This window comes from Scylla paramamosain, unplaced genomic scaffold (assembly GCF_035594125.1).
Source record: "Scylla paramamosain isolate STU-SP2022 unplaced genomic scaffold, ASM3559412v1 Contig43, whole genome shotgun sequence".
NCBI classification, from domain to species: Eukaryota; Metazoa; Arthropoda; class Malacostraca; order Decapoda; family Portunidae; genus Scylla; species Scylla paramamosain.
The window spans coordinates 22,501-45,000 of record NW_026973708.1 but is presented as its reverse complement, the minus strand read 5'-3'; the positions used below and the strand labels follow the sequence as shown (position 1 = coordinate 45,000).

The 22,500-nt window shown below is 40.7% G+C and overlaps 1 protein-coding gene and 1 pseudogene across 1 annotated transcript in view; one reads left to right on the top strand and one right to left on the bottom strand.

The window, feature by feature from the left end:
* The window catches only part of LOC135098064 (uncharacterized), a 93,450-nt gene extending 92,797 nt beyond the window's left edge, over positions 1-653 (bottom strand). Inside the window, exon 1 of the mRNA XM_064000274.1 lies at positions 334-653. Within this exon, the coding sequence (XP_063856344.1) occupies positions 334-375 (42 nt within the window). The 5' untranslated portion in view covers positions 376-653. The remainder of the gene's footprint in view (positions 1-333) is intronic.
* Positions 654-1,783: 1,130 nt separating this feature from the next.
* The window catches only part of LOC135098058 (uncharacterized), a 22,504-nt pseudogene continuing 1,787 nt past the window's right edge, over positions 1,784-22,500 (top strand).

Genomic DNA, 22,500 nt, shown 5'->3' with positions numbered 1-22,500 from the left:
TGAACAATTAGGATAGAGGATGCTGTTCGTTTCTCTTTTTTTTTTTTTTTTCCCCCTTTCTACAGGAGTTGCCGATCCAAAGGCCTGGCTCAGGAGTGATCCTCTGCCACCTGTACCATCAAGATCAAGATCGAGATAACAATGGGCCCCCTCGCGCTCCGAGTGTGTACAAGTGGCTTTGCCTTGCTCTCTGAGTTTTCTCTGAGTTTTGTGGTTTGTTTCTCTTGCCTGTGTGCTGAAATACCCTGAAAATGGTGATGAGCGCGTGTGGTTCATGCGAGGAGAGTGTGGCGAACAGGCGAAAGGGCTGTGGCACTGCGAGAGATGCATGACCTGGTTCCATGTAGCCTGTGTGGGCATGAGGGAGGCCAACATGAAGGCGCTGGGATTCGAGCTTCTGCGTGTTCCTCTGCAGGGAATGCCTGAGCAAGAGCCTCAATGAATTGAGGAACCAGGATGAAGAAAAAGAAGAGAGAGTGGAGCAGAGCACCCAGACAGAAAACCTGATGAAAGAGGCAGAAGCACAGACGACGAAGACTGAAGAAAGAAAAGACCAGCAAGAAGTGGTGGAAGTGGCCAGAACAGACAGACGCCCAAGGAAGAAGAGAATGGTAATCAAGAAAGCCCCACTACGTGTCATTGGAGACAGCATGGTAAGGAAGACTCCCCGACTTTGTGAGAAGGGAAATTGAGTGCACCAGCATGGGAGGTGCTAAGATTCAAGACGTCAAGAGGAAAGTCAAGGAAGAAGTGCAAGAAATGGAAGAGAGAAGCCTGCTAGTTGTCCAAGGAGGAGGCAACAACTTAGTAGAGGCAAGTGCTGAAGACACAGTAAAGGAAGTGATAGAAGCAGTGAGGGCAGCAGAAGAGAAGATGTGTGTGGCTGTGGTGGGGGGTCCTGCAGCGCCCACGGGAAGGAGTGCAGCATGAGAGGGTCAGAAGAGAAACGAACCGCAAGATATGCATGGAACTCATGAAGGTCAAGATGGAATGGATGACAGAGAAGAAGGGCAACGTGAGCTTCCTGGACATGGATGGGATCCTTGACCAGGACAAATTCTTCGGGAGAGACGGGGTCCACCTCAACCACAACGTGAATGAGAGGCTAGGACGTCGACTGGCCGAGTGGATGAGGGGCGAGGCAGGTGTGTTGTGTGGACGACGCATGACGAGGAGGACCCACTGATGTCAGCAAACATGAAAGAAAAGAGACTAACCAGGCAAGTAAATGTGTGAAGATTGGCTGTATGAATGTGAGAGGATGGGGTGTGGGCAAGTTTGAGGATGTATGCAAGGAGCTCAGGGAGTGGAGGTTTGACCTCAGTCGGGCTCACTGAGACTCACCTGAGAGATGATGTACGAATGGAGGGGATGCGAGTACGTTATGATTGGAAAGGGGCGTAAGGCACAGGAAACACTGGGAGGAGGCGTAGCCCTACTCTACAAGAAAGGAAAGAGGACTGAAAGTAGAGGAGATTGATGTGGGGGAGTGTACAAGTAGTGAGGATGTGCTTGCAGTCAGAGTGGAATGCATGGATGGTCGTGGCAGACCAGAGAAGGTGGTACTAGTGGTAGCGTACATGACTGTCATGGGTGAAAGAGCAGAGAGGGAAAATAGGAGGAAGTATGACATACTTAAGAAAGTTGTGAGAGAGCATGGAGAGGAGAGAGTGCTAGTTATGGGTGACATGAATGCACATGTGGGAATACTGGGGGGAACAGGTGAACAGGAATGGTGAAATGCTTGGAGAGTTCCTTGATGAACTGGGGCTGGAAAATCTGAATGTTACTTTGGCTGAGGGGGCGTGGTGACTTGGAGCTGCAAGAGAACAGGAATCGGCCAATTGACTACATGTTGGTGAATGGAAGAATGCGTGAAATTGTGTCGCACATGTGGATAGATGAGGATGGTTTGGTTGATATTGTGTCTGATCACAACATGCTAGTTGTGGAGGTGCTTGATGCAGGGTGGGAATGAAGTGAAAGTGGCAAGTAAGAAGAAAAGAAGTGGAGACTGAGAGATGTAGGGTGGGAGAACTTTCAGGTTGATCTGAGCTGAGAGAAGCTGGGACGACGAAAGTGTGCATGACGTGGAGCATCTGAATGAGAAACTGGTTGAGGACGTGAGGGGTGCTGCTGAGAACCAGATAGGGGTTTGTGAGAGTAGGTAGAAGAAAGAATGTATGTAAACCATGGTGGAATGATGAAATCAGAGCAGCTAGGAAGGGAGCGAAAGAGAATGAGTAGACAGTGTAGATGGCTGAGGAAAAAGAGGCATGAAAGCGATGAGGCAGAGAATGAGTATCAGAATGCATGGACAGCGTATGTGAAGCAGCAGCGGTTGACAAGACGAATGATAATGAATGCTAAAGTGAAGAGTGAAAGGAGCGTGATTCAATCTTTAAGGGGAGAAAGGTATGGAAGGTGGCCGTGAATGGTACAAGTTCGTGAGAGGTGAGAATATGTCAGGTTAGGTTAGGTTAGGTTTATGTCATCTATAGACGTAGGAATGGGATTAAACACAGCCGAAACTTCTTTATTATCCTCTATCTCATCTATAAGCACAGTAATAGGATTTAAACACCATTAAAACCTCATTATTACCCTATATATCACAAATTCACTCCCCTTCATGTCATCTATAGGATGTAGGAATGGGATTAAACACAGCCGAAACCTCTCTATTACCCTCCTATCTCATCTATAAGCGCAAGTATAGGATTAAACGACCATTTTTAGCATGAGTACATCCCCTTGTTTAGGCACAGGAAGTAATAATAACGCTTCTAACTCCCTTTACAGACTGAAAAAACAGATTCAGAACCCCTTAAACTTTCCTAAATAGGATCAGAACCCCTAAAAACTCCCCCTTGAATAGGATTAGAACCCTTAAAACCCCCTTTGGACCCTTTTTAATGCAATCCAAACCCTCCACACAGGCACCGAGAGAGGACTGGAACGGGTGGAGCCTATTTTGAAGTTCCACGTGGGATCAACTCTCTCTCCACTGGGCGGCATCGAAGGGTTACGATGGACCTGGTGGTTGACCTCCTTGTTCGGGGCTTGTCTGTGAGTGTGTGGGGGAGAGAGAGAGAGAGGGGGGGTTGATAATGCAGAAGTGTTGTTAATCTGTCGCTAGAACTGTAAAAATACTCTTGAAAACCCTCGTCACTTCAAGTAGAGCCTTTGGAATGTAGAAATATTGTTAATTCTGCCACTAGAACCTTAAAAATACTCTTGAAAGCCCTTGTCACTTCAACTACACAGTCTTTGGAATGTAGAAATCTTGTTAATCTGTCACTAGAACCTTAAAAACACCCTTGAAAACCCTTGCCACTTCAACTAGAGCCTTTGGAATGTAGAAATCTTTGTTAATCTGTCACTAGAACCTTAAAAAATACCCTTGAAAACCCTCACCATTTCAACTAGAGCCTTTGGAATGTAGAAATCTTGTTAATCTCGCCACTAGAACCTTAAAAACACACCCTTGAAAAACCCTCACCATTTCAACTAGAGCCTTTGGAATGTAGAAATCTTGTTAATTCTGCCACTAGAACCTTAAAAACACCCTTGAAAACCCTTGCCACTTCAACTAGAGCCTTTTGAATGTAGAAATCTTGTTAATCTGTCACTAGAACCATAAAAACACTCTTGAAAACCCTTGCCACTTCAACTAGAGCCTTTTGAATGTAGAAATCTTGTTAATCTGCCACTAGAACCTTAAAAACACCCTTGAAAACCCTTGCCACTTCAACTAGAGCCTTTTGAATGTAGAAATCTTGTTAATCTGTCACTAGAACCATAAAAACACTCTTGGCAAACCCTTGCCACTTCAAATAGAGCCTTTTGAATGTAGAAATCTTGTTAATCTGTCACTAGAACCTTAAAAACACTCTTGCAAACCCTTGCCACTTCAAATAGAGCCTTTTGAATGTAGAAATCTTGTTAATCTGTCACTAGAACCTTAAAAACAACCCTTGAAAACCCTTGCCATTTCAACTAGAAGGAAGAAAGGCTTTTAGTGAGACCCTTGTGTTATGTTGGCACCCTTGACTGCCCCCCACCTAGCCCCCCTGACCAGCACAGTAAACCAAACTTACCTGCCCTTCATAAACAATTACATTTCATCATTCAACTGAAAAAAACACAAATTAACTTAGTTTTGTTGACATCCACAAGAGAGACAGTTTGTTCAGCCATGTTCACTGTTTCAACCACCACCACCACCACCACCACTACTACCACCACCACCGCCTCTTCTACAGGTGGATGCTTGTAATCGGTTGGGCTGCACTCCACTGGGGCTGGCCACCTTTGCCGGCCACACTAGTATTGTCAACACCCTGCTGCAGGAGAACGCCTCTCTTTCTGCTGAAGGTGAGAGAGAGAGAGAGAGAGAGAGAGAGAGAGAGAGAGAGAGAGAGAGGAATATATAGACAGAAACATAAAAAAAGAGAGAGAGACAAAGTTTGTGTGTTTGTGAGGTAGAGAGAGAGAGAGAGAGAGATTGAGTATGTATTGAGAGTAAGAGAGAGAGAGAGAGAGAGAGAGAGGGAGAGAGAGAGAGAGAGAGAGAGAGAGAGAGAGAGAGAGACACCCCCTAACCTAACCTAACCTAACCCAATCTAACCTAACCTAATCTAGCTTAACCTAACCTAACCTAACCCAGTCTAACCTAACCTAATCTAACCTAACCTAACCCAACCTAACCTAACCTAACGTAACCCCAACCTAACCTAACCTAACCTAACGTAACCTAACCTAACCTAACCTAACCTAACCCAATCTAACCTAACCTAACCTAACCCAACCTAACCCAATCTAACCTAACCTAACCTAACCTAACCTAACCTAACCTAACCTAACCCAACCTAACCTAACCTAACCTAATCTAACCTAACCTAACCTAGCTTAACCTAACCTAACCTAGCCTAACCTAACCTAGCTTAACCTAACCTAACCTAACCTAACCTAACCTAACCTAGCTTAACCTAACCTAACCTAACCTAACCTAGCTTAACCTAACCTAACCTAACCTAACCTAACCCAATCTAACATAACGTAACTTAACCTAACCTAACCTAACCCAACCTAACCTAACCTACCTTAACCTAACCTAACCTAACCTAATCTAACCTAACCTAACGTAACCTAGCTTAACCTAACCTAACCTAACCTAACCCAACCCAATCTAACGTAACCTAACCTAACCTAACCTAACCTAACCCAACAGACAAGGACTGGAGGATAATATCTCGTGAGGAGGTTGGTCTCTGCATAGTTCGGGTCATTGAAGAAACTGCCGTGTGTTCTCTTGACGCGGCCAGGTCAGACGGCTTCACCCTGCTCCACCTGGCTGCCCAGCAAGGCTACCCGAACATGATGCATCGGCTTCTGTCCCTGAAGGTGTGCTTAGGGGCTTTTTGGGGTGTTTTTGGGGGTGTTTGTAGTGTTTGGGGTGTGTTTGCGGAGGTTAGTGTGTTTTTTTGGGGGTGTTTTTTGGATGTTTAGGGAAATTTGGTGTGTTTTTTTTGGTGGTTTTTGGAGTGTTTGCAGTGTTTTTTGGGGTAGTTTTGGGTGTTTTGGGGATGGTTAAAAGTGTTTTTGGGATGTTTGCAGTGGTTTGCGGATAGTTTTGGTAGTTTAAGGGTGCTTTAGGGTGTGGTTTGAATGTGTTTTGCGGTGTTTGGGGTGTGTTTTGGAGTGTTAAAGGGTGTGTTTTGGAGTGTTTAAGGTTGTTTTTGGGTGTGTAAGGATGTTTTGGGATGTTTTTGGTATGTTTTGGGGATATTTAAGGGTGTTTTGGGATGTTATTGGAGTGTTTAAAGGGTGTTTTGGGGTGTTTAAGGTTGTTTTTTGGGTGTTTAAGGATGTTTTGGGATGTTTTTGGTATGTTTTGGGGATATTTAAGGATGTTTTGGGATGTTTTTGGTATGTTTTAGGGATATTCAAGGGTGTTTTGGGATGTTTTTTGGTATGTTTTAGGGATATTTAAGGGTGTTTGGGATGTTTTTGGTATGTTTTGGGGATATTTAAGGGTGTGTTGGGATGTTTTTGGTATGTTTTTAGGATATTTAAGGGTGTTTTGGGATATTTTTGGTATGTTTTAGGGATATTTAAGGGTGTTTTGGGATGTTTTTGGTATGTTTTGGGGATATTTAAGGGTGTTTTGGGATGTTTTGTATATTTTAGGGATATTTAAGGTGTTTTGGTATGTTTTAGGGATATTTAAGGGTGTTTTTGGGATGTTTTTGGTATGTTTTAGGGATATTTAAGGGTTTTTTGGGATGTTTTTGGTATGTTTTAGGGATATTTAAGGGTGTTTTGGGATGTTTTTGGTATGTTTTGGGGATATTTAAGGGTGTTTTGGGATCTTTTGTATATTTTAGGGATATTTAAGGTGTTTTGGTATGTTTTAGGGATATTTAAGGGTGTTTTGGGATGTTTTTGGTATGTTTTAGGGATATTTAAGGGTGTTTTGGGATGTTTTTGGTATGTTTTGGGGATATTTAAGGGTGTTTTTGGATGTTTTTGATATGTTTTGGATATATTTAAGGGTGTTTTGGGATGTTTTTGGTATGTTTTGGGGATATTTAAGGGTGTTTTGGGATGTTTTGTATATTTTAGGGATATTTAAGGTGTTTTGGTATGTTTTAGGGATATTTAAGGGTGTTTTGGGATGTTTTTGGTATGTTTTAGGGATATTTAAGGGTGTTTTGGGATGTTTTTGGTATGTCTTGGAGATATTTAAGGGTGTTTTGGGATGTTTTGTATATTTTAGGGATATTTAAGGTGGTTTTGGTATGTTTTAGGGATATTTAAGGGTGTTTTGGGATGTTTTTGGTATGTTTTAGGGATATTTAAGGGTGTTTTTGGGATGTTTTTGGTATGTTTTGGGGATATTTAAGGGTGTTTTGGGATGTTTTGTATATTTTAGGGATATTTAAGGTGTTTTGGTATGTTTTAGGGATATTTAAGGGTGTTTTGGGATGTTTTTGGTATGTTTTAGGGATATTTAAGGGTGTTTTGGGATGTTTTTGGTATGTTTTGGGGATATTTAAGGGTGTTTTGGGATGTTTTTGGTATGTTTTGGGTATATTTAAGGGTGTTTTGGGATGTTTTTGGTATGTTTTGGGGATATTTAAGGGTGTTTTGGGATGTTTTGTATATTTTAGGGATATTTAAGGTGTTTTGGTATGTTTTAGGGATATTTAAGGGTGTTTTGGGATGTTTTTGGTATGTTTTAGGGATATTTAAGGGTTGTTTTGGGATGTTTTTTGGTATGTTTTGGGGATATTTAAGGGTGTTTTGGGATGTTTTTGGTATGTTTTGGGTATATTTAAGGGTGTTTTTGGGATGTTTTTGGTATGTTTTGGGGATATTTAAGGGTGTTTTGGGATGTTTTTGGTATGTTTTGGGGATATTTAAGGGTGTTTTGGGATGTTTTTGGTATGTTTTAGGGATATTTAAGGGTGTTTTGTGATGTTTTTGGTATGTTTTAGGGATATTTAAGGGTGTTTTGGGATGTTTTGGAGTGTTATTACCCCTACACAACCCAAACTAACCTAACCTCACAACCTCAAGGTATCACCAGACGTACGCAACAACCAAGGCGAAACCCCGCTGTTTGTCGCAATCCGGAACAACCAGCTGGCCTGCGTTCAACAGCTGATTAATGCTGGCACACGTCTGAACCTCGTCGACAACCGCGGGGGGGTCAGCTCTGCACATGGCGGCCAAGAACGGAAATGTGACGGTAATTGATATGCTCCTGATGACGTCCTAGCTGGAGGAGGAGCGGAACGTTGATATTAACCGCTGCGATAAGATCGGTTATTACGCCTGTTTACTACGCCATCAATGCCAGCAGGTGAGGGAGGAGGAGGAGTGAGTGAGTGAGTGAGTGAGTGAGTGAGTGAGGGAGGAGGAGTGGAGGTCTCGACCTTATAAGAGGAGGAGAAAGAGATTTAGAATTTGTACAGGAAGAGGAGGAGGAGGAGGAGTGGAGGTTTAGAGCTTATAACAGGAGGAGAAAGAGATTTAGAATTTGTACAGTTGGAGGAAGAGGAGGAGGTGGAGGAGGAGGAAGAAGAAGAAGAGTGAGGGAGGAGGTGGAGGCTTAGGGTTTGTAAAAGAGCAGGAGAAGGAAGATTAGGATCACTACAGAACAACACATAATACTCTTGCACTTATCAAAAACACACACAAAAAAAAACACCCTTTAAAACCCAAAAAAAAAAACACCAAAAACACCCTTTAAAAACTGCAAAAACCACTCATAAACACTTTATCTTAACAAAAACACCCAAAAACACCCTTTAAAACCACAAAAACCACTCATAAACACTTTATCTTAACAAAAAAACCCAAAAACACCCCCTTAAAACCACAAAAACCACTCATAAAACACTTTAACTTAACAAAAACTCCAACAACACCCAAAAACACCCTTTAAAACCCCCCAAAAAAATAACCATGAGCACTTCAACTTAACAAAAACACACAAAAACACTTTAAAACCACAAAAAAAACCAAAAACACCCATAAACACTTTAATTTAACCAAAACTCCCTAAAACACCCTAAAAAATAACCATAAACACTTCAACTTAACAAAAACACCCAAAAACACCCTTCAAAACCCCAAAAAACACCCCAAAACACTTTAACTTAACAAAAACAACAAAAAAAACATCTTTAAAACTCCACATCCAAACAAAAACACCAACTCAACAAAAACACCCAAAAAACACAAAAACGCACTTTTAAAACCCCAAAACACCCAAAAACGTTTCAACTCAGCAAAAAACACTTCAAAACACCCAGAAACACTTTTAACCCCAAAAAGACTTTAATTCAACAAAAAACACCAAAAAAAAACACCAAAAAACACCCCAAACTGAACCAAACCAAACCTAACCTAACCAAAGCAACCCCACAGGTACGACATTGTGCAGCGGTTCCTCGAGTACAGCCTGGTCCGCAAGGTGCATTGCAAGGCGACAAATGGCGAAACACTCCTGCAATTTTACACCGAACGGAACAACTTGGGGCAGTACGACAACGCAGTGGTGTGCGTGCTGGAGTGCGAGAAGCTCCTGCACTCAACCAAGCCTAGCGCGGAGATGTGTCTTTGCGTGCAACTGGGAACGACAGAGGCCAGTTCGAAGGCCCGCGCTCAGCTGCAGGCCATGTACGAGTCGATGAGAGCACAACGCCACTGCTGGAATTTTTGGTTCTTTCTCTCTTGTTTTCTGCTTCCGTCGGTTTTTTACTACCTAGACGTGTACACCGACATTCTGCTGGCAGTGGAGTACCATCAAGATTACCTGAAGAGCATCAATGACTCTGATGTGGTGGGGACGAGGAACATGACGAGTGCTAATCATTCCCTCTCCGAGGAGATGGTGGTGCTGGTGGATGGCGAGGAGGAGGTGAGTGCGTGTGTGTGTTTGTTTGTTGAACTATATGTAAAAGGCTGAAATAAATTCAAAATGCACTCAAATGATACTTAAACACACTTTACCATCCAAAAACACACAAGAAACACCAAGAAACACATACTAACACACCCCAGACAGCCACATACAAACAGTAACACCCCAAAAAACACCCAAATTACCCAGAAACACATTTTGTCACCCCAAAACATCTCATAAAACATCTCAAGATGTCCAAAAACACACAAAAAACACAAAAAAGACACTCAAAAACCCACAAAAACACACAAAACCCACAAAAACTCACAAAACACCCACAAAAACACTCAAAAATTGCCCCACTAACACTAAAAAACACACAAAAACACTGAAAAACACACAAAAAAACACTGAAAAGTACCCCAAAAAGCACTCTAAAACATCCAAAACACACAAAAACACCCCAAAACACAAAAAAAACACCCTACACACACACACACACACACACACACACACACACACACACACATTTACCCATCTCTCTAAAAACCCCTCAATGTCTCCCTCCCTCTCTCTCCCTCTCTCTCCCAGGAAGCAGAAGGATTCCTCGCCAACCTAACAGACAACCCAGACAAGATCAATTTCCTACTCACCGTTTTCTTCATCCTGTTGCCAATTACCCTGTTGTCCACTTGGAATCTGTACATTCATGTGACGCAGCAAGATATCTTTCCCATTTTCAAACTGCTACCTTCGTTTCTGCGTGTATCGTTGTAAACGCTCATATTTCTCACCCCCCCGGCCCCCGTCATGGCGTACCTCGAAAATACTTACGCGCAGATGAAGCACATGAACGTCACAGTGCGTCAGATGCAGGAGGTTGGGGTATGTACTGTCTATGGGGTGCTTTGGGGTGAATGTGTGCGTTTTGGGATGTTTTTGGTTTGTTTTTGGTGCTTTTTGGGTGTGTTTGGGGGTGTTTTGGTGTGTTTTGGATGTTTTGGGGTGTTTTGGGGTGTTTTTGGGTGTGTGGGGTGTTTTTGGGTGTTTTTTTGGGTGTGTTTTGGTTTGTTTTGGGGTGTTTTTCAATATTTTTGGGGTGTTTGGTGTGTTTTTGGGGTGTTCAGGGGTGTTCTTGGGTGTTTTTGGAATGGTTTTTTTGGGTGTTTTGTATATTTTAAGGTGTTTTTTAGTGTTTAAGGGTGTTTGGGTGGGAGTTTCCAAGTGGATAGGGTTTTTTTTAGTCTGAGTTGATAGGTGTTTTTTTTTTTTTTTTTTATTTAATTATTTTATTTTTATTTATTTGTTTTGTTTATTTTATTTATTTATTTATTTATTTTTGTGGGAGCTCTGTGTGTGTGTGTGTGTGTGTGTGAGGTTAAAAGAGGAGGAGAAGGAGGAGGGAGAGAGGAAGGGAGGGAGGGAAGGTAGATATTGAGAAAACTTACTTAAAATTCTCTCTCTCTCTCTCTCTCTCTCTCTCTCTCTCTCTCTCTCTCTCTCTCACTCTCTCTCTCTCTCTCTCTCTCCTCTCTCTCTCTCTCTCTCTCTCTCTCTCTCTCCTCTCTCTCTCTCTCTCTCACACACCATGATAACAAAAATAACAATAATAACAGTAATAATTCCTGTAATCCAACCTAACCCAAGCTAACATACACCCCCCCTACCCCTTTGCCCCCTATCCCCCTTGCCCCCTACCCCCCTCTCCCCCCCAGGTTGATAACAAAGAGAGGCACAACCCGCCAGTGGGGGGGTTGCCTCTGAGCCCAGCAACTCACTCTTCCCCCCTTCACAGCGCAAGGTACTGGGGTCAAGTCAGGTTGGATCGGGTCGGGTCGGGTTGGGTCAGGTCAGGTTGGGGGCGTTTTTAAATGGTTGGGGTTTGGTTAGGTTAGGTTGTTGTTGTTGTTGTTGTTGTTGTTGTTGTTGTTGTTGTTGTTTGTTTTTTACTTAATTTCTCTCTCTCTCTCTCTCTCTCTCCTCTCTCTCTCTCCTCTCTCTCTCTCTCTCTCTCTCTCTCTCTCTCTCTCTCTCTCTCTCTCCTCTCTCTCTCTCTCTCTCTCTCTCAGTATATTAGTATTGTTATGTAGAACTACTACTACTACTACTACTACTACTAAATAAATCCCCAATAGTAGCTTGTTATATTCTACTATTATTATTATTATTATTATTATTATTATTATTATTATTATTATTATTATAATAATTATTATTATTATTACACTTTTGATGTATATATATTTAATTTTTCTGTGTGCATGGGTGTATGTGTGTGTATTTTGAAATCTTTGGGGGTATGATGTTGACACACACACACACACACACACACACACACACACACCACACACACACACACACACACACACTAAAAACACCCAAAAAACACTGTTATTCACCTCCAAACACCACAAAACACCGCAAAACACACCAAAACACCCCAAAAACACCCCATAAACACCAAAACAGTCCAAAACTCACCCAAACACACTTATTCATTTTCCTTTACCCTTCCAACACTCAGTCCCCTTCAAACACCCCAAAAACACCAAAAAAACACTTCCAAACACACCCAAAACACCCCTAAACACACCCAAACACACTTATTCATTTTCCTTTACCCTTTAAACGCTCAGTCCCCTTCAAACACCGCAAAAACACCCCAAAAACACTTCCAAACACACCCAAAACACCCCCAAACACACCCAAACACACTTATTCATTTTCCTTTATCCTTTAAACACTCAGTCCCCTTCAAACACCCCAAAAACACCCAGAAACACTCCAAAAACACCCATTTTCTATTTCATCCACCCCTGACTTAACTTAGCCCAGAAATTTAAAAAAATACCCTTAAATACCCAAAAACACTGTAAAAACACCCAAAAAACACCCATTTTCTATTTCATCCATCCCTAACTTAACTAACCTAGCCAAAACACCCAAAAACATACCCAAAAACACACCAAAAACACCAAAAAACACCTCAAAACACCCATTTTCTAATTTAGTTACCCCTTAAATTAACATAACCTAGTGAAAAAACACCAAAAATACCTTTAAATGCCCCAAAACACCCAAAAACCATCATTTAACACCAAAAAACACCCCAAAAACACCCAAAAACCACCATTAAACACCCAAAAACACCCAAAAAACAACACCAGGCGCACTGTACATCTCCTCAGACCCACCCAGGACTAACGCAGGCACTCTTACAGGTGGACTCGAAACCGTACAACAGCTTCCCCCCCCCTACGGGCCTACCAAGACCTACCGGCACCACATGAGGGACATGGAGATCAGAAAATATTATGACCTTAAGCATGTCACGCAGATGAGGGTCGCAATCACCAACGTCATGGAGGCCACACTCGAGTCGGCCTTTCAGTTAATTCTGCAGCTGTATATCGTTGGGACGCATTACACTGAGTTGGACCAGGTGCGTTTGTGTGTGTGTTTGTGGGTGTTTGTGGGTGTGTGGGGGTGTTTTGGTTTAAGTACAAAAAAAAAACTGAAACACCCTAAAACACCCAAAAACACCTCTAAAACACCCAAAAACATCCCAAAACACCCAAAAACATCCCAAAACACACAAAAACACCAAAAAAACACCCCAAAAACACCCAAAAATACCCAAAACACTCAAAAACTACAAAAACACCCATTAGTACCCTAAAAACACCCAAAAACACCACAAAACACCCAAAACCACCCAAAAACATCACAAAACACCCCAAGACACCCAAAAACACCTAAAAACACACAAAAACACCCAAGACAACCACTCCATCATCCCCAGCCCTTCTCCTCCTCCTCCTCTTCCTCCTACAACCACAACTAACACCACAACTTTCCCACAACAGGTTAAGGACGTGACACTGGGCAGCATCCTGTCTTTTGTCACCACTGGGCCACAACACACAGCTCTCCAAACCGGTGTTCTCTGTCCTCATCTCCCTTGTGTCCCTCACCTGGTCCTTCACATCCTACCACAGGTTCTCCAAACTCGGAGGGCCGACTATTTTAAGTGCACTGCCCCTCCTGTTCGCAATATTCTTCCAGGTACGGTTCTTAGGGCCGGTTTGATTGTGTATCTTGTGTTTTTAAGTGTGTTTGGGTTTGTGAAAGTGTTTTTTTGGGTTTTGTGTGTGTTTTTTTTGGGTGTTTTTGGGTGTTTTTGGGTGTTTAAGGGTGTTTAAGGGTGTTTTTGGGGTATTTAAGGGTGTTTTTTTTTTTGGGGGGTATTTAAGGATGTTAATGGGTGTTTTTGGGTGTTTTTGGGATATTTAAGGGTGTTTTTGGGTGTTTTTGGGTATATAACGGTGTTTAAGGGTGTTTTTGGGTGTTTTTGGGTTATTTAAGGGTGTTTTTGGGTATTAAAGGGTGTTTTTTTTGGTATTTTTGGGATATTTAAGGGTGTTTTTGGGTGTTTTTGGTTATTTTTGGGGTGTTTAGTGTGTTTAAGGATGTTTAGGGGTGTTTTTGGTGTGTTTTTTTGGGGTGTTTAAGGGTGTTTTTTGATCTGCTTGTGAATTTTGATGGTGTTTTTTATCTTATAAGTAAATTTTGGGGTTTAAATTTTTTTTTCACTTATTTATTCATTTATTTATAAATTTATTTTTTGTTTGTGTGTGTGTGTGTGTGTGTGTTTAGGTATAATTATGAGTTTCAAATATTAATAGTAACAATAATAATAATAATAATAGTAGTAGTAATAATAATAATAATAATAATAATAATAATAATAATAATAATAATAATAATAATAACAATGTGTCCGCAGGTGGTGTCCCGCGCCATCGCCTGTACAGTGTTCACCCTGGCACACACGTGGAAGGTGTTTGTGGTGTTGGGTGTACACTTTGTGGTGGTGCTGGTGTTTAAACTCAAGCTGGAGGAGAGGTGAGTGTGTGTGTGTGTGTGTGTGTGTGTGTGTGTGTGTGTGTGTGTGTGTGTGTGTGTGTGTGTGTGTGTGTGTGTGTGTGTGGCAGGTGACACAAGGACACACACAAGCTAAACACTATGAAACAAACACTATAATTCACAACACACCTAAAAGACACCCCAAAATACCTAAAACACCCCAGAACATCCTAAAACACCTCAAAACACCCAAAAAACATGCCCAAAACACCCAAAAACATCTTTAAACACCCTAAAACACACCAAAAACACCCAAGAATTACCAAAAACACCAAAAAAAATCCAAATATACTCCAAAAACACCCAAAACACCAAAAAACACCTATAAACACCCCAAAAACACACTAAAACACCAAAACACCCAAAAACACCCATAAAAACCCATAAAAACCAAAAAAAAAAAACCCAACAACACATTAAAAGACCCCGTTTTCTTTCACCCGCAGTTCAGTGTTGCCAGTACGCACACCGTTTTACTGTTGCCAGTGTTTTTTCATGTACCTGCGTCCATATTTCTACGTTTTCCTTGGCACCATTGCTTCTACGCTGGTGTACTTCAGGTTGGAGAGGCCCTCGGCTGTCAAAAAGCAGAGGGCGCGTCGTCATTCAACCGTAGTGATACAGGTGAGGCTGCAGTGAGGTTAGGTCAGGCTGGGTTAGGTTAAGTTACGTTAAGTTACGTAAAGTTAGGTTAAGTCATGTTAGGTTTGATATTGAAGCAGTATTCAATGACTTAAGCTAACACAAATTTTTCATTCTCTCCCTCCCTTCCCCCCATCGCTGCTATCTCACCCCTACCCCCCCACAGGTGTTGTTTTTAGTCCTAGCCTTCATCGAGAACCTAGTGATGCTTGCCTTGGGGATCTGCTGGCTGGACGACAAATACTTTCATCATACGACACTTTCATCATAATTTCTGCTGTCCTGTGCGCCATCAGCTACCTTACTGGCATTATACTACATGCTGTGTACTATAGGTGAGTCTGTGGCTGTGTCCGAGTGATGCTGTGTGTGTTTGTGGTCTTCGTGTGGGTGTGTGAAGATGTGTTGCAGTGCTGGTGGCTGTGTGTTGGCTGTGTGAGTCTGTGGCTGTGTTTGAGTGATGCTGTGTGGGTGTCTGAAGGTGTGTTGCAGTGCTGGTGGCTGTGTGTTGTCTGTGTGAGTCTGTGGCTGTGTTTGAGTGATGCTGTGTGGGTGTGTGAAGGTGTGTTGCAGTGCTGGTGGCTGTGTGTTATCTGTGTGAGTCTGTGGCTGTGTTTGAGTGATGCTGTGTGGGTGTGAAGGTGTGTTGCAGTGCTGGTGGCTGTGTGTTGGCTGTGTGAGTCTGTGGCTGTGTTTGAGTGATGCTGTGTGGGTGTCTGAAGGTGTGTTGCAGTGCTGGTGGCTGTGTGTTGTCTGTGTGAGTCTGTGGCTGTGTTTGAGTGATGCTGTGTGGGTGTCTGAGGGTGTGTTGCAGTGCTGGTGGCTGTGTGTTGGCTGTGTGAGTCTGTGTGTTTCTGTACTGTTGCTTATCATCACTATGCAAAAAAAAAAAAAAAAAAAAAAAAACACCCCAAAACACACCAAAACACCCAAAAAACACACCAAAACACACCAAAACACCCATAAAACACCCAAAAACACACCAAAACACACCAAAACACTCATAAAACACACCCAGAAACACCCAAAAACACACCACAACACACCAAAACACCAAAAAAACACCAAAAAACACCCCACTAACCTTTTGCACCCCAACAGCTGCTTCGGCCATCCATGGGTGGACATCAACGGACCATCAGTGCACTGGGACGCAGATGAGGGGACCCTGGTATTGTCACATTACCAGCAAGGCAAGGTGTCAAAATGGGCCATAAATTCTTGTTGTAACATTGAACATCACACAGAAATGCCATCTGATTTAATACCTGGCTTTATTCTAGGTAAAGATATGGCCAGAAGCAAGGAGGTGCACTGGGATAACTTGTAGAGGCCCTGGGGGGGATTGTAGAGTCTGTGGGGGACTTCTGGTGACTCTGGGGAGATTGTGGAGCCTCTGGGGAGATTGTGGTGACTCTGGGAAGATTGTGGTGATGCTTGGGGAGCTTCTGAAGACTCTGGTTAACCTGTGGAAGCCCTGGGTAGCTTGTAAAGGGTGTGGTTTACCTGTGGAAGCCCTGGGTAGCTTGTAATGGCTCTGGTTTACCTGTGGAAGCCCTGGATAGCTTGTGAAGGCTCTGATTAACCTGTGGAAGCCCCTGGGTAGCTTGTGAAGGGTCTGCTTAACCTGTGGAAGCCCTAGATAGCTTGTAATGGCTCTGGTTTACCTGTGGAAGCCCTGGGTAGCTTGGGAAGGCCCTGGCTAACCTGTGGAAGCCCTGGGTAGCTTGTGAGGGGTCTGGTTAACTTGTAGAAGGCCTGGGTAGATTGTGAAGGGTCTGGTTAATCTCTAAATGACTGTTACAATGTTCAGACTGCCATAATTCTGAAATGACTCAATTTGTGAGCAGCTGGTGAATCTGTGTGTGTGTGTGTGTGTGTGTGTGTGTGTGTGTGTGTGAGAGAGAGAGAGAGAGAGATTGTGTGTGTGTGTGTGTGTGTACTACTACTACTACCACCACCCCCACCACCACCACCACCACCACCACCATCACCAGCACAAAAGAATTCAAAGGAAGAAACAAAACCACAGCCCCAAACAAACAAACAAACAAACAAACAAACACCACAGCAAGTGACCTCACCAGGGCCACAGCATTCAGTGAGGGGTCAATCTAGTCACAGAAAGGTCACAGGAAGGTCACAGCGAGGCCTAACCTAACCTTACTTGTTCAAACACACACACACACACACACACACACACACACACACACACACACACACACACACACACACACACACACACACACACACACACACACTCTCTCTCTCTCTCTCTCTCTCTCTCTCTCTCTCTCTCTCTCTCTCTCTCTCTCTCTCTCTCTCTCTCTCTCCCATTTAGATGTGTATATATTAGTATAAGTGTGTGTGTGTGTGTGTGTGTGTGTACTTTTTCCTTAAATAGAGAGAGAGAAAAATATTATTATTTTCATTCTTCTTCTTCTTCTTCTTTCGTATTATTGTTCCTATTATTATTGTTCCTATTATTATTGTTCCTATTATTATTATTATTATTATTATTATTATTATTATTATTATTATTATTATTATTATTATTATTATTGTAACAGCATTTAATCGCATAATTTCCGAGGCTGTGTGTGTGTGTGTGTGTGTGTGTGTGTGTGTGTGTGTGTGTGTGTGTGTGTGTGTGTGTGCGTGCGTGCGTGCGTGCGTGCGTGCGTGCGTGCGTGCGTGCGTTCCATTCCGTCTAACGCATTTATTTTTTTTACTTTAGAGAGAGAGAGAGAGAGAGAGAGAGAGAGAGAGAGAGAGAGAGAGAGAGTCATAGAAAACGAGTATTATTTCAACCGGTACTTAAATATTTCTGTAATTATTTACTTAACAAACGTGTACTTAAGTGTTGGTGTGTGTGTGTGTGTGTGTGTGTGTGTGTGTGTTTTGGTGATAAGAGACTAGCGATTATTTCTTTAATATGTGTGTGTGTGTGTGTGTGTGTGCGTGTGTGTTCATAATATTTATCTAGTCAATCCTGAAGACGCATCTAGTCCCCTCTGAGAATTCAAACACAAAGACACACAAACGACAAACAAATGGAACTGGCCAGTCAAATCAGCTGTTAATGTTTAGAAGTTAGAGAGTGTTTAATAAGGGTGGGTGGTAGGGGGGGAGGAGGAATTAAATAAGGGTGTTTTTTTTTTATTTCAAGTTTAAAAAGAAAACAGAAAAAAAAACAACTTTTAGATGTTATTGGAAGGTGTTTTGTGGTTTATTTATTTTTATTTTTTTTTTGTACGATAATTTACGTTTTGGGATACGATTTATTTTTATTTTTTATTTATTTTTTTAATTTTTTATTTATTTATTTATTTTTTTTAATGTGTGTACGATAGTTTACGTTTTTTAAATGCGATTTATTTTATTATTTGTTTTTTTTTTTTTAATGTGTGTGTACGATAGTTTACGTTTTGGGTACGATTTTATTTATTTTATTTATTTTTATTTATTTATTTTATTTTTTTACGTGTGTGTACAATAGTTGGTGTTTGGGTATGATTGCTTTTAAAACGCACATGTACGATTGTTTGTGTTTTGTGTACGATTATTATTATTATTATTATTATTATTATTATTATTATTATTATTATTATTATTATTATTATTATTACATGTGGGTACGATAGTTTGTGATTTGGGTACGATTCTTTTTACAATGAACATGTACGATAATTTGTTTTGGGTAGGAATTATTATTATTATTATTATTATTATTATTATTATTATTATTATTATTATTATTTGGTATTTTTCTATTTGTTTATATGTATTCCTTGATTTTAGATTTATGAGTGAAGAAATATGATCAATACAAAAAATATATATATATTACGAGATTGAAAGGCATTTTAAGAAAGAAATATGTAGAGATTATTAAACAAATTCCGTCGATCTTAAGGTTACAAAAAAAAAAAAAACAGCAATAATGAATGAGATACAGAGAAATTAAAGAGATTTGAAAGTGGCAGAAGTTTGGCATTTTTAGAAAGCTTGTTAAGTACCTAAATTTTAAGTAAGTAATTTAAGTGTGTTGTAGTAATGTAAAGTGATATAGGGATGGAGTGAAGAGAATTATATTATTATTTTTTTTTTTTCTTAGTGATTTAGTGAATATTATTATTATTATTATTATTATTATTATTATTATTAGTTATGTTGAATATTACGAAAAAAAAATAAATGGGCTGATTTAGTAAAGACGGTCAATTATTTTAAATACACATAATTTTAAAGAAAACGTAAATTATAGCCATTTTTTAAGTAATAAAAAGAAAAAAGAAAACGGATTAATTGAATGATGATATAAAAAAAAATGGAAATTTGATCAGATAAATAACTTAGAAAAATATAGAAACACAAATAATTTAGAAGCTTAAATTATGTCAAGAAATAAGTGGAAAAATTAAAGAAATACGAATAATTCTGAAAAATAGACGTATTTAAACAGTTCAGAAAATTTTTATGAAGGAAATCATTTGAAAAAAAATATATATTGACTTGAAAATCATAAAATAGTCATAATAATAATAATAATAATAATAATAATGATAATAATAATAGTGAAGGAAAATAAGAAAATAAGAAAAGTGAATAATTTTGAAAGACGAATGAAGGAAAATAAAAAAGAATGAATAATTTTGAAAGACGAATGAAGGAAAATAAAAAAAAGAATGAATAATTTTGAAAGACGAATGAAGGAAAATAAAAAAAGAATGAATAATTTTGAAAGACGAATGAAGGAAAATAAAAAAAGAATGAATAATTTTGAAAGACGAAAGAAGAAAAATAAAAGAGTGAACAATTTTGAAAAACGAACGAAAATATAGAAAAAAAACAAGTCGAGAGAAAAAAGAAGAAAATTAATTAAAACAAATAGATTAGAAAAAATACACCTGAACTTAGAAAACAAACAAACAAACAAACAAACCACGTATAATTTTCAAAACACAAAATAATTGATGTACACAAAAACAAACAAAAAACAAAACAAACAACAGAAATTACTTAGTAAAATAAGAAGCTTGATAATACTTAAACCGTGTGTGTGTGTGTGTGTGTGTGTGTGTGTATATGGGAAGCTGTAACAAACAAACAAACAAACAGAGGAATTTATAGGAAGCCTGTATAACAAACACACACACAAACAAACAGGAAATACACACAAAATACTACACAGGTGTTTTTCAGGTGTGTGAATGTGTGTAGCAGGCTTGTATGGGGACACGAACACACACACACACACACACACACTGTAAAGCGTAAGTGTGTTTTTGGCAGGTGTGTGTGTGTTTGTGTGCGTAGAAGGCATATCTGACGGGCCAGGTGTGTAACTGTGTGTGTTCTGCAGGTGTGTGTGTCTGTAGAAGCTTATCTGAGGGGCCAGATGTGTTTAATCAAGTGTAGGTGTGTTCTGCAGGTGTGTAGTGTTGTGTTAGTTAGTCTTGCCCTGTTCGGTTAGCTGGCAGGTGTGGAAATGTTGGAGATTACGTATTTAGGGTGTTTAAGGGTGTTTAAGGGTGTTTTGTTGCTGTGGGTGTGTGTTTCATGTTTGTTTTGTTGTTTGTTTGTTTGTTTGTTCCTGTGATTCATCAGAAACTCCCTAAAATTTACCGTAATTCAAAAAAAAACTTAAAAGTTCTCGATTCACCAAAAAAAAAACCCTAAAATTTCCCATAATTCACCAAAAACCTAAAATTTCCCACGATTCAGAAAAAAAACCCTAAAATTTCCCTTAATTCACGGGGGAAAAAAACCCTAAAATTTCCCATAATTCACCAAAAAAACCCTAAAATTTCCCATAATTCACCAAAAAAAAAACCCTAAAATTTCCCACAATCCCTTAAAAAATCCTAAAAAATCTCTAAAAAACTAAATAAACCTTAAAACTCCTCAGAAAGACTTAAAACGCGTTAAAACAAACCCAAACAACCCTAAATTACCACTAAACAACTCAAAATGCCAAAAAGTCCCTTAAACGTACCTAAAACCCCTTAATGCCCCTAAAACTTCTTAAAACACCCTAAAATAACTTGAAACGCCCAAAAACGCTTCTAGAACCCTTAAACACGTCTCTAAACCCTTTTAAACATCCCTAAACCCCTTTAAACACCCTTAACCCTTAAAACACCCTTAAAACACCCCTTAAAACACCCGGAATAGCCACTCGCTCCACTATCTAGTCAGGGAACTCCCCACACCACTCACTAGTCACATCACGACCCGCGACCCCGCCAGGAACCGTTGACCTGGTGACCTGACTTGACCTTGTGACCTCATATGGGGGGAGGAGGAAGAGGAGGGGGTTTAGGAGATTTTTTTTTATTTGTTTGTTTGATATATTTAAATTGTTGTTATTATTGGCTGTATAGTAGTTAAGTTTGTTTTTGTATGTATTTATTTGATTATATATTTTTTTTATTATTTTTTTTTAAGTTTTCAGTCTTTGTTTATTTATTTATTTGTTTATTTGTTTATTTACTGAAGAGCAGATGAGGGGACCTGCTTCACATGCACTATGCGGTGAGAGAGAGAGAGAGAGAGAGAGAGAGAGAGAGAGAGAGAGAGAGAGAGAGAGAGAGAGAGAGAGAGAAGGGATGACCAAGAGAGAGGGGGTGATGAAGAGAGAGAGAGAGAGAGAGAGAGAGAGAGAGAGAGAGAGAGAGAGAGAGAGAGAGGGGGGATGACGAAGAGAGAGAGAGGGAGATGACCAAGAGAGAGAGAGAGAGAGGGGGATGAACCAAGAGAGAGAGAGAGGGGGGGGCGATGAACCAAGAGAGAGAGAGAGAGAGAGAGAAAGAAAGAGGAGATGACGAAGAGAGAGAGAGGGGAGGGTGAAGAAGAGAGAGAGAGAGAGAGAGAATATAACCTAACCTAACCTAACCTATCCTAACTTAACAGGGAAAGCTGGAAAATGGCACAGAATTCGACAGCAGTTACCCTCGAGGACAACCCCTGACCTTCACGCTGGGGTCAGGTCAGGTCATCCGAGGCTGGGACCAGGGACTGATTGGGTGAGTAGTGGCAGTGGTGGTTGTGGCAGTGGTGGTGGTGTATATTAGAGAGAGAGAGAGAGATAAAGATGTTATTTTCCCATATCTATCTCTATTTGACCTTCCTTTGTATTCCCCATGTGCTTCTGACGCCTTCACCCCGCCCCGCCCCCCAAGGATGTGCGAGGGGGAGAAGAGGAAGCTTGTCATCCCCTCGGACCTCGGCTATGGAGCTTCAGGGGCGCCTCCAAAGATACCTCCCCACGCCACGCTGGTCTTCGAGGTGGAACTTGTCAAGATAGAGAGGAAAGAGGAGCTTTGAGGCTAATCTAGGGTGCGTGCAGGTGTGTGCGGGTGTGTGTGGGTGTCTGGTGGAGTGTGTGTGTCTGTGTGTCTGTCTGTGTGTGATTTTTCCCTTTCTGTAGAGATAAATGGTATCTGTGTGTGTTTGTGTGTGTCTGTGGAGTTTTAAGGGTGTCTAGAGAGTACTTAAAGGCTCCCTCACCC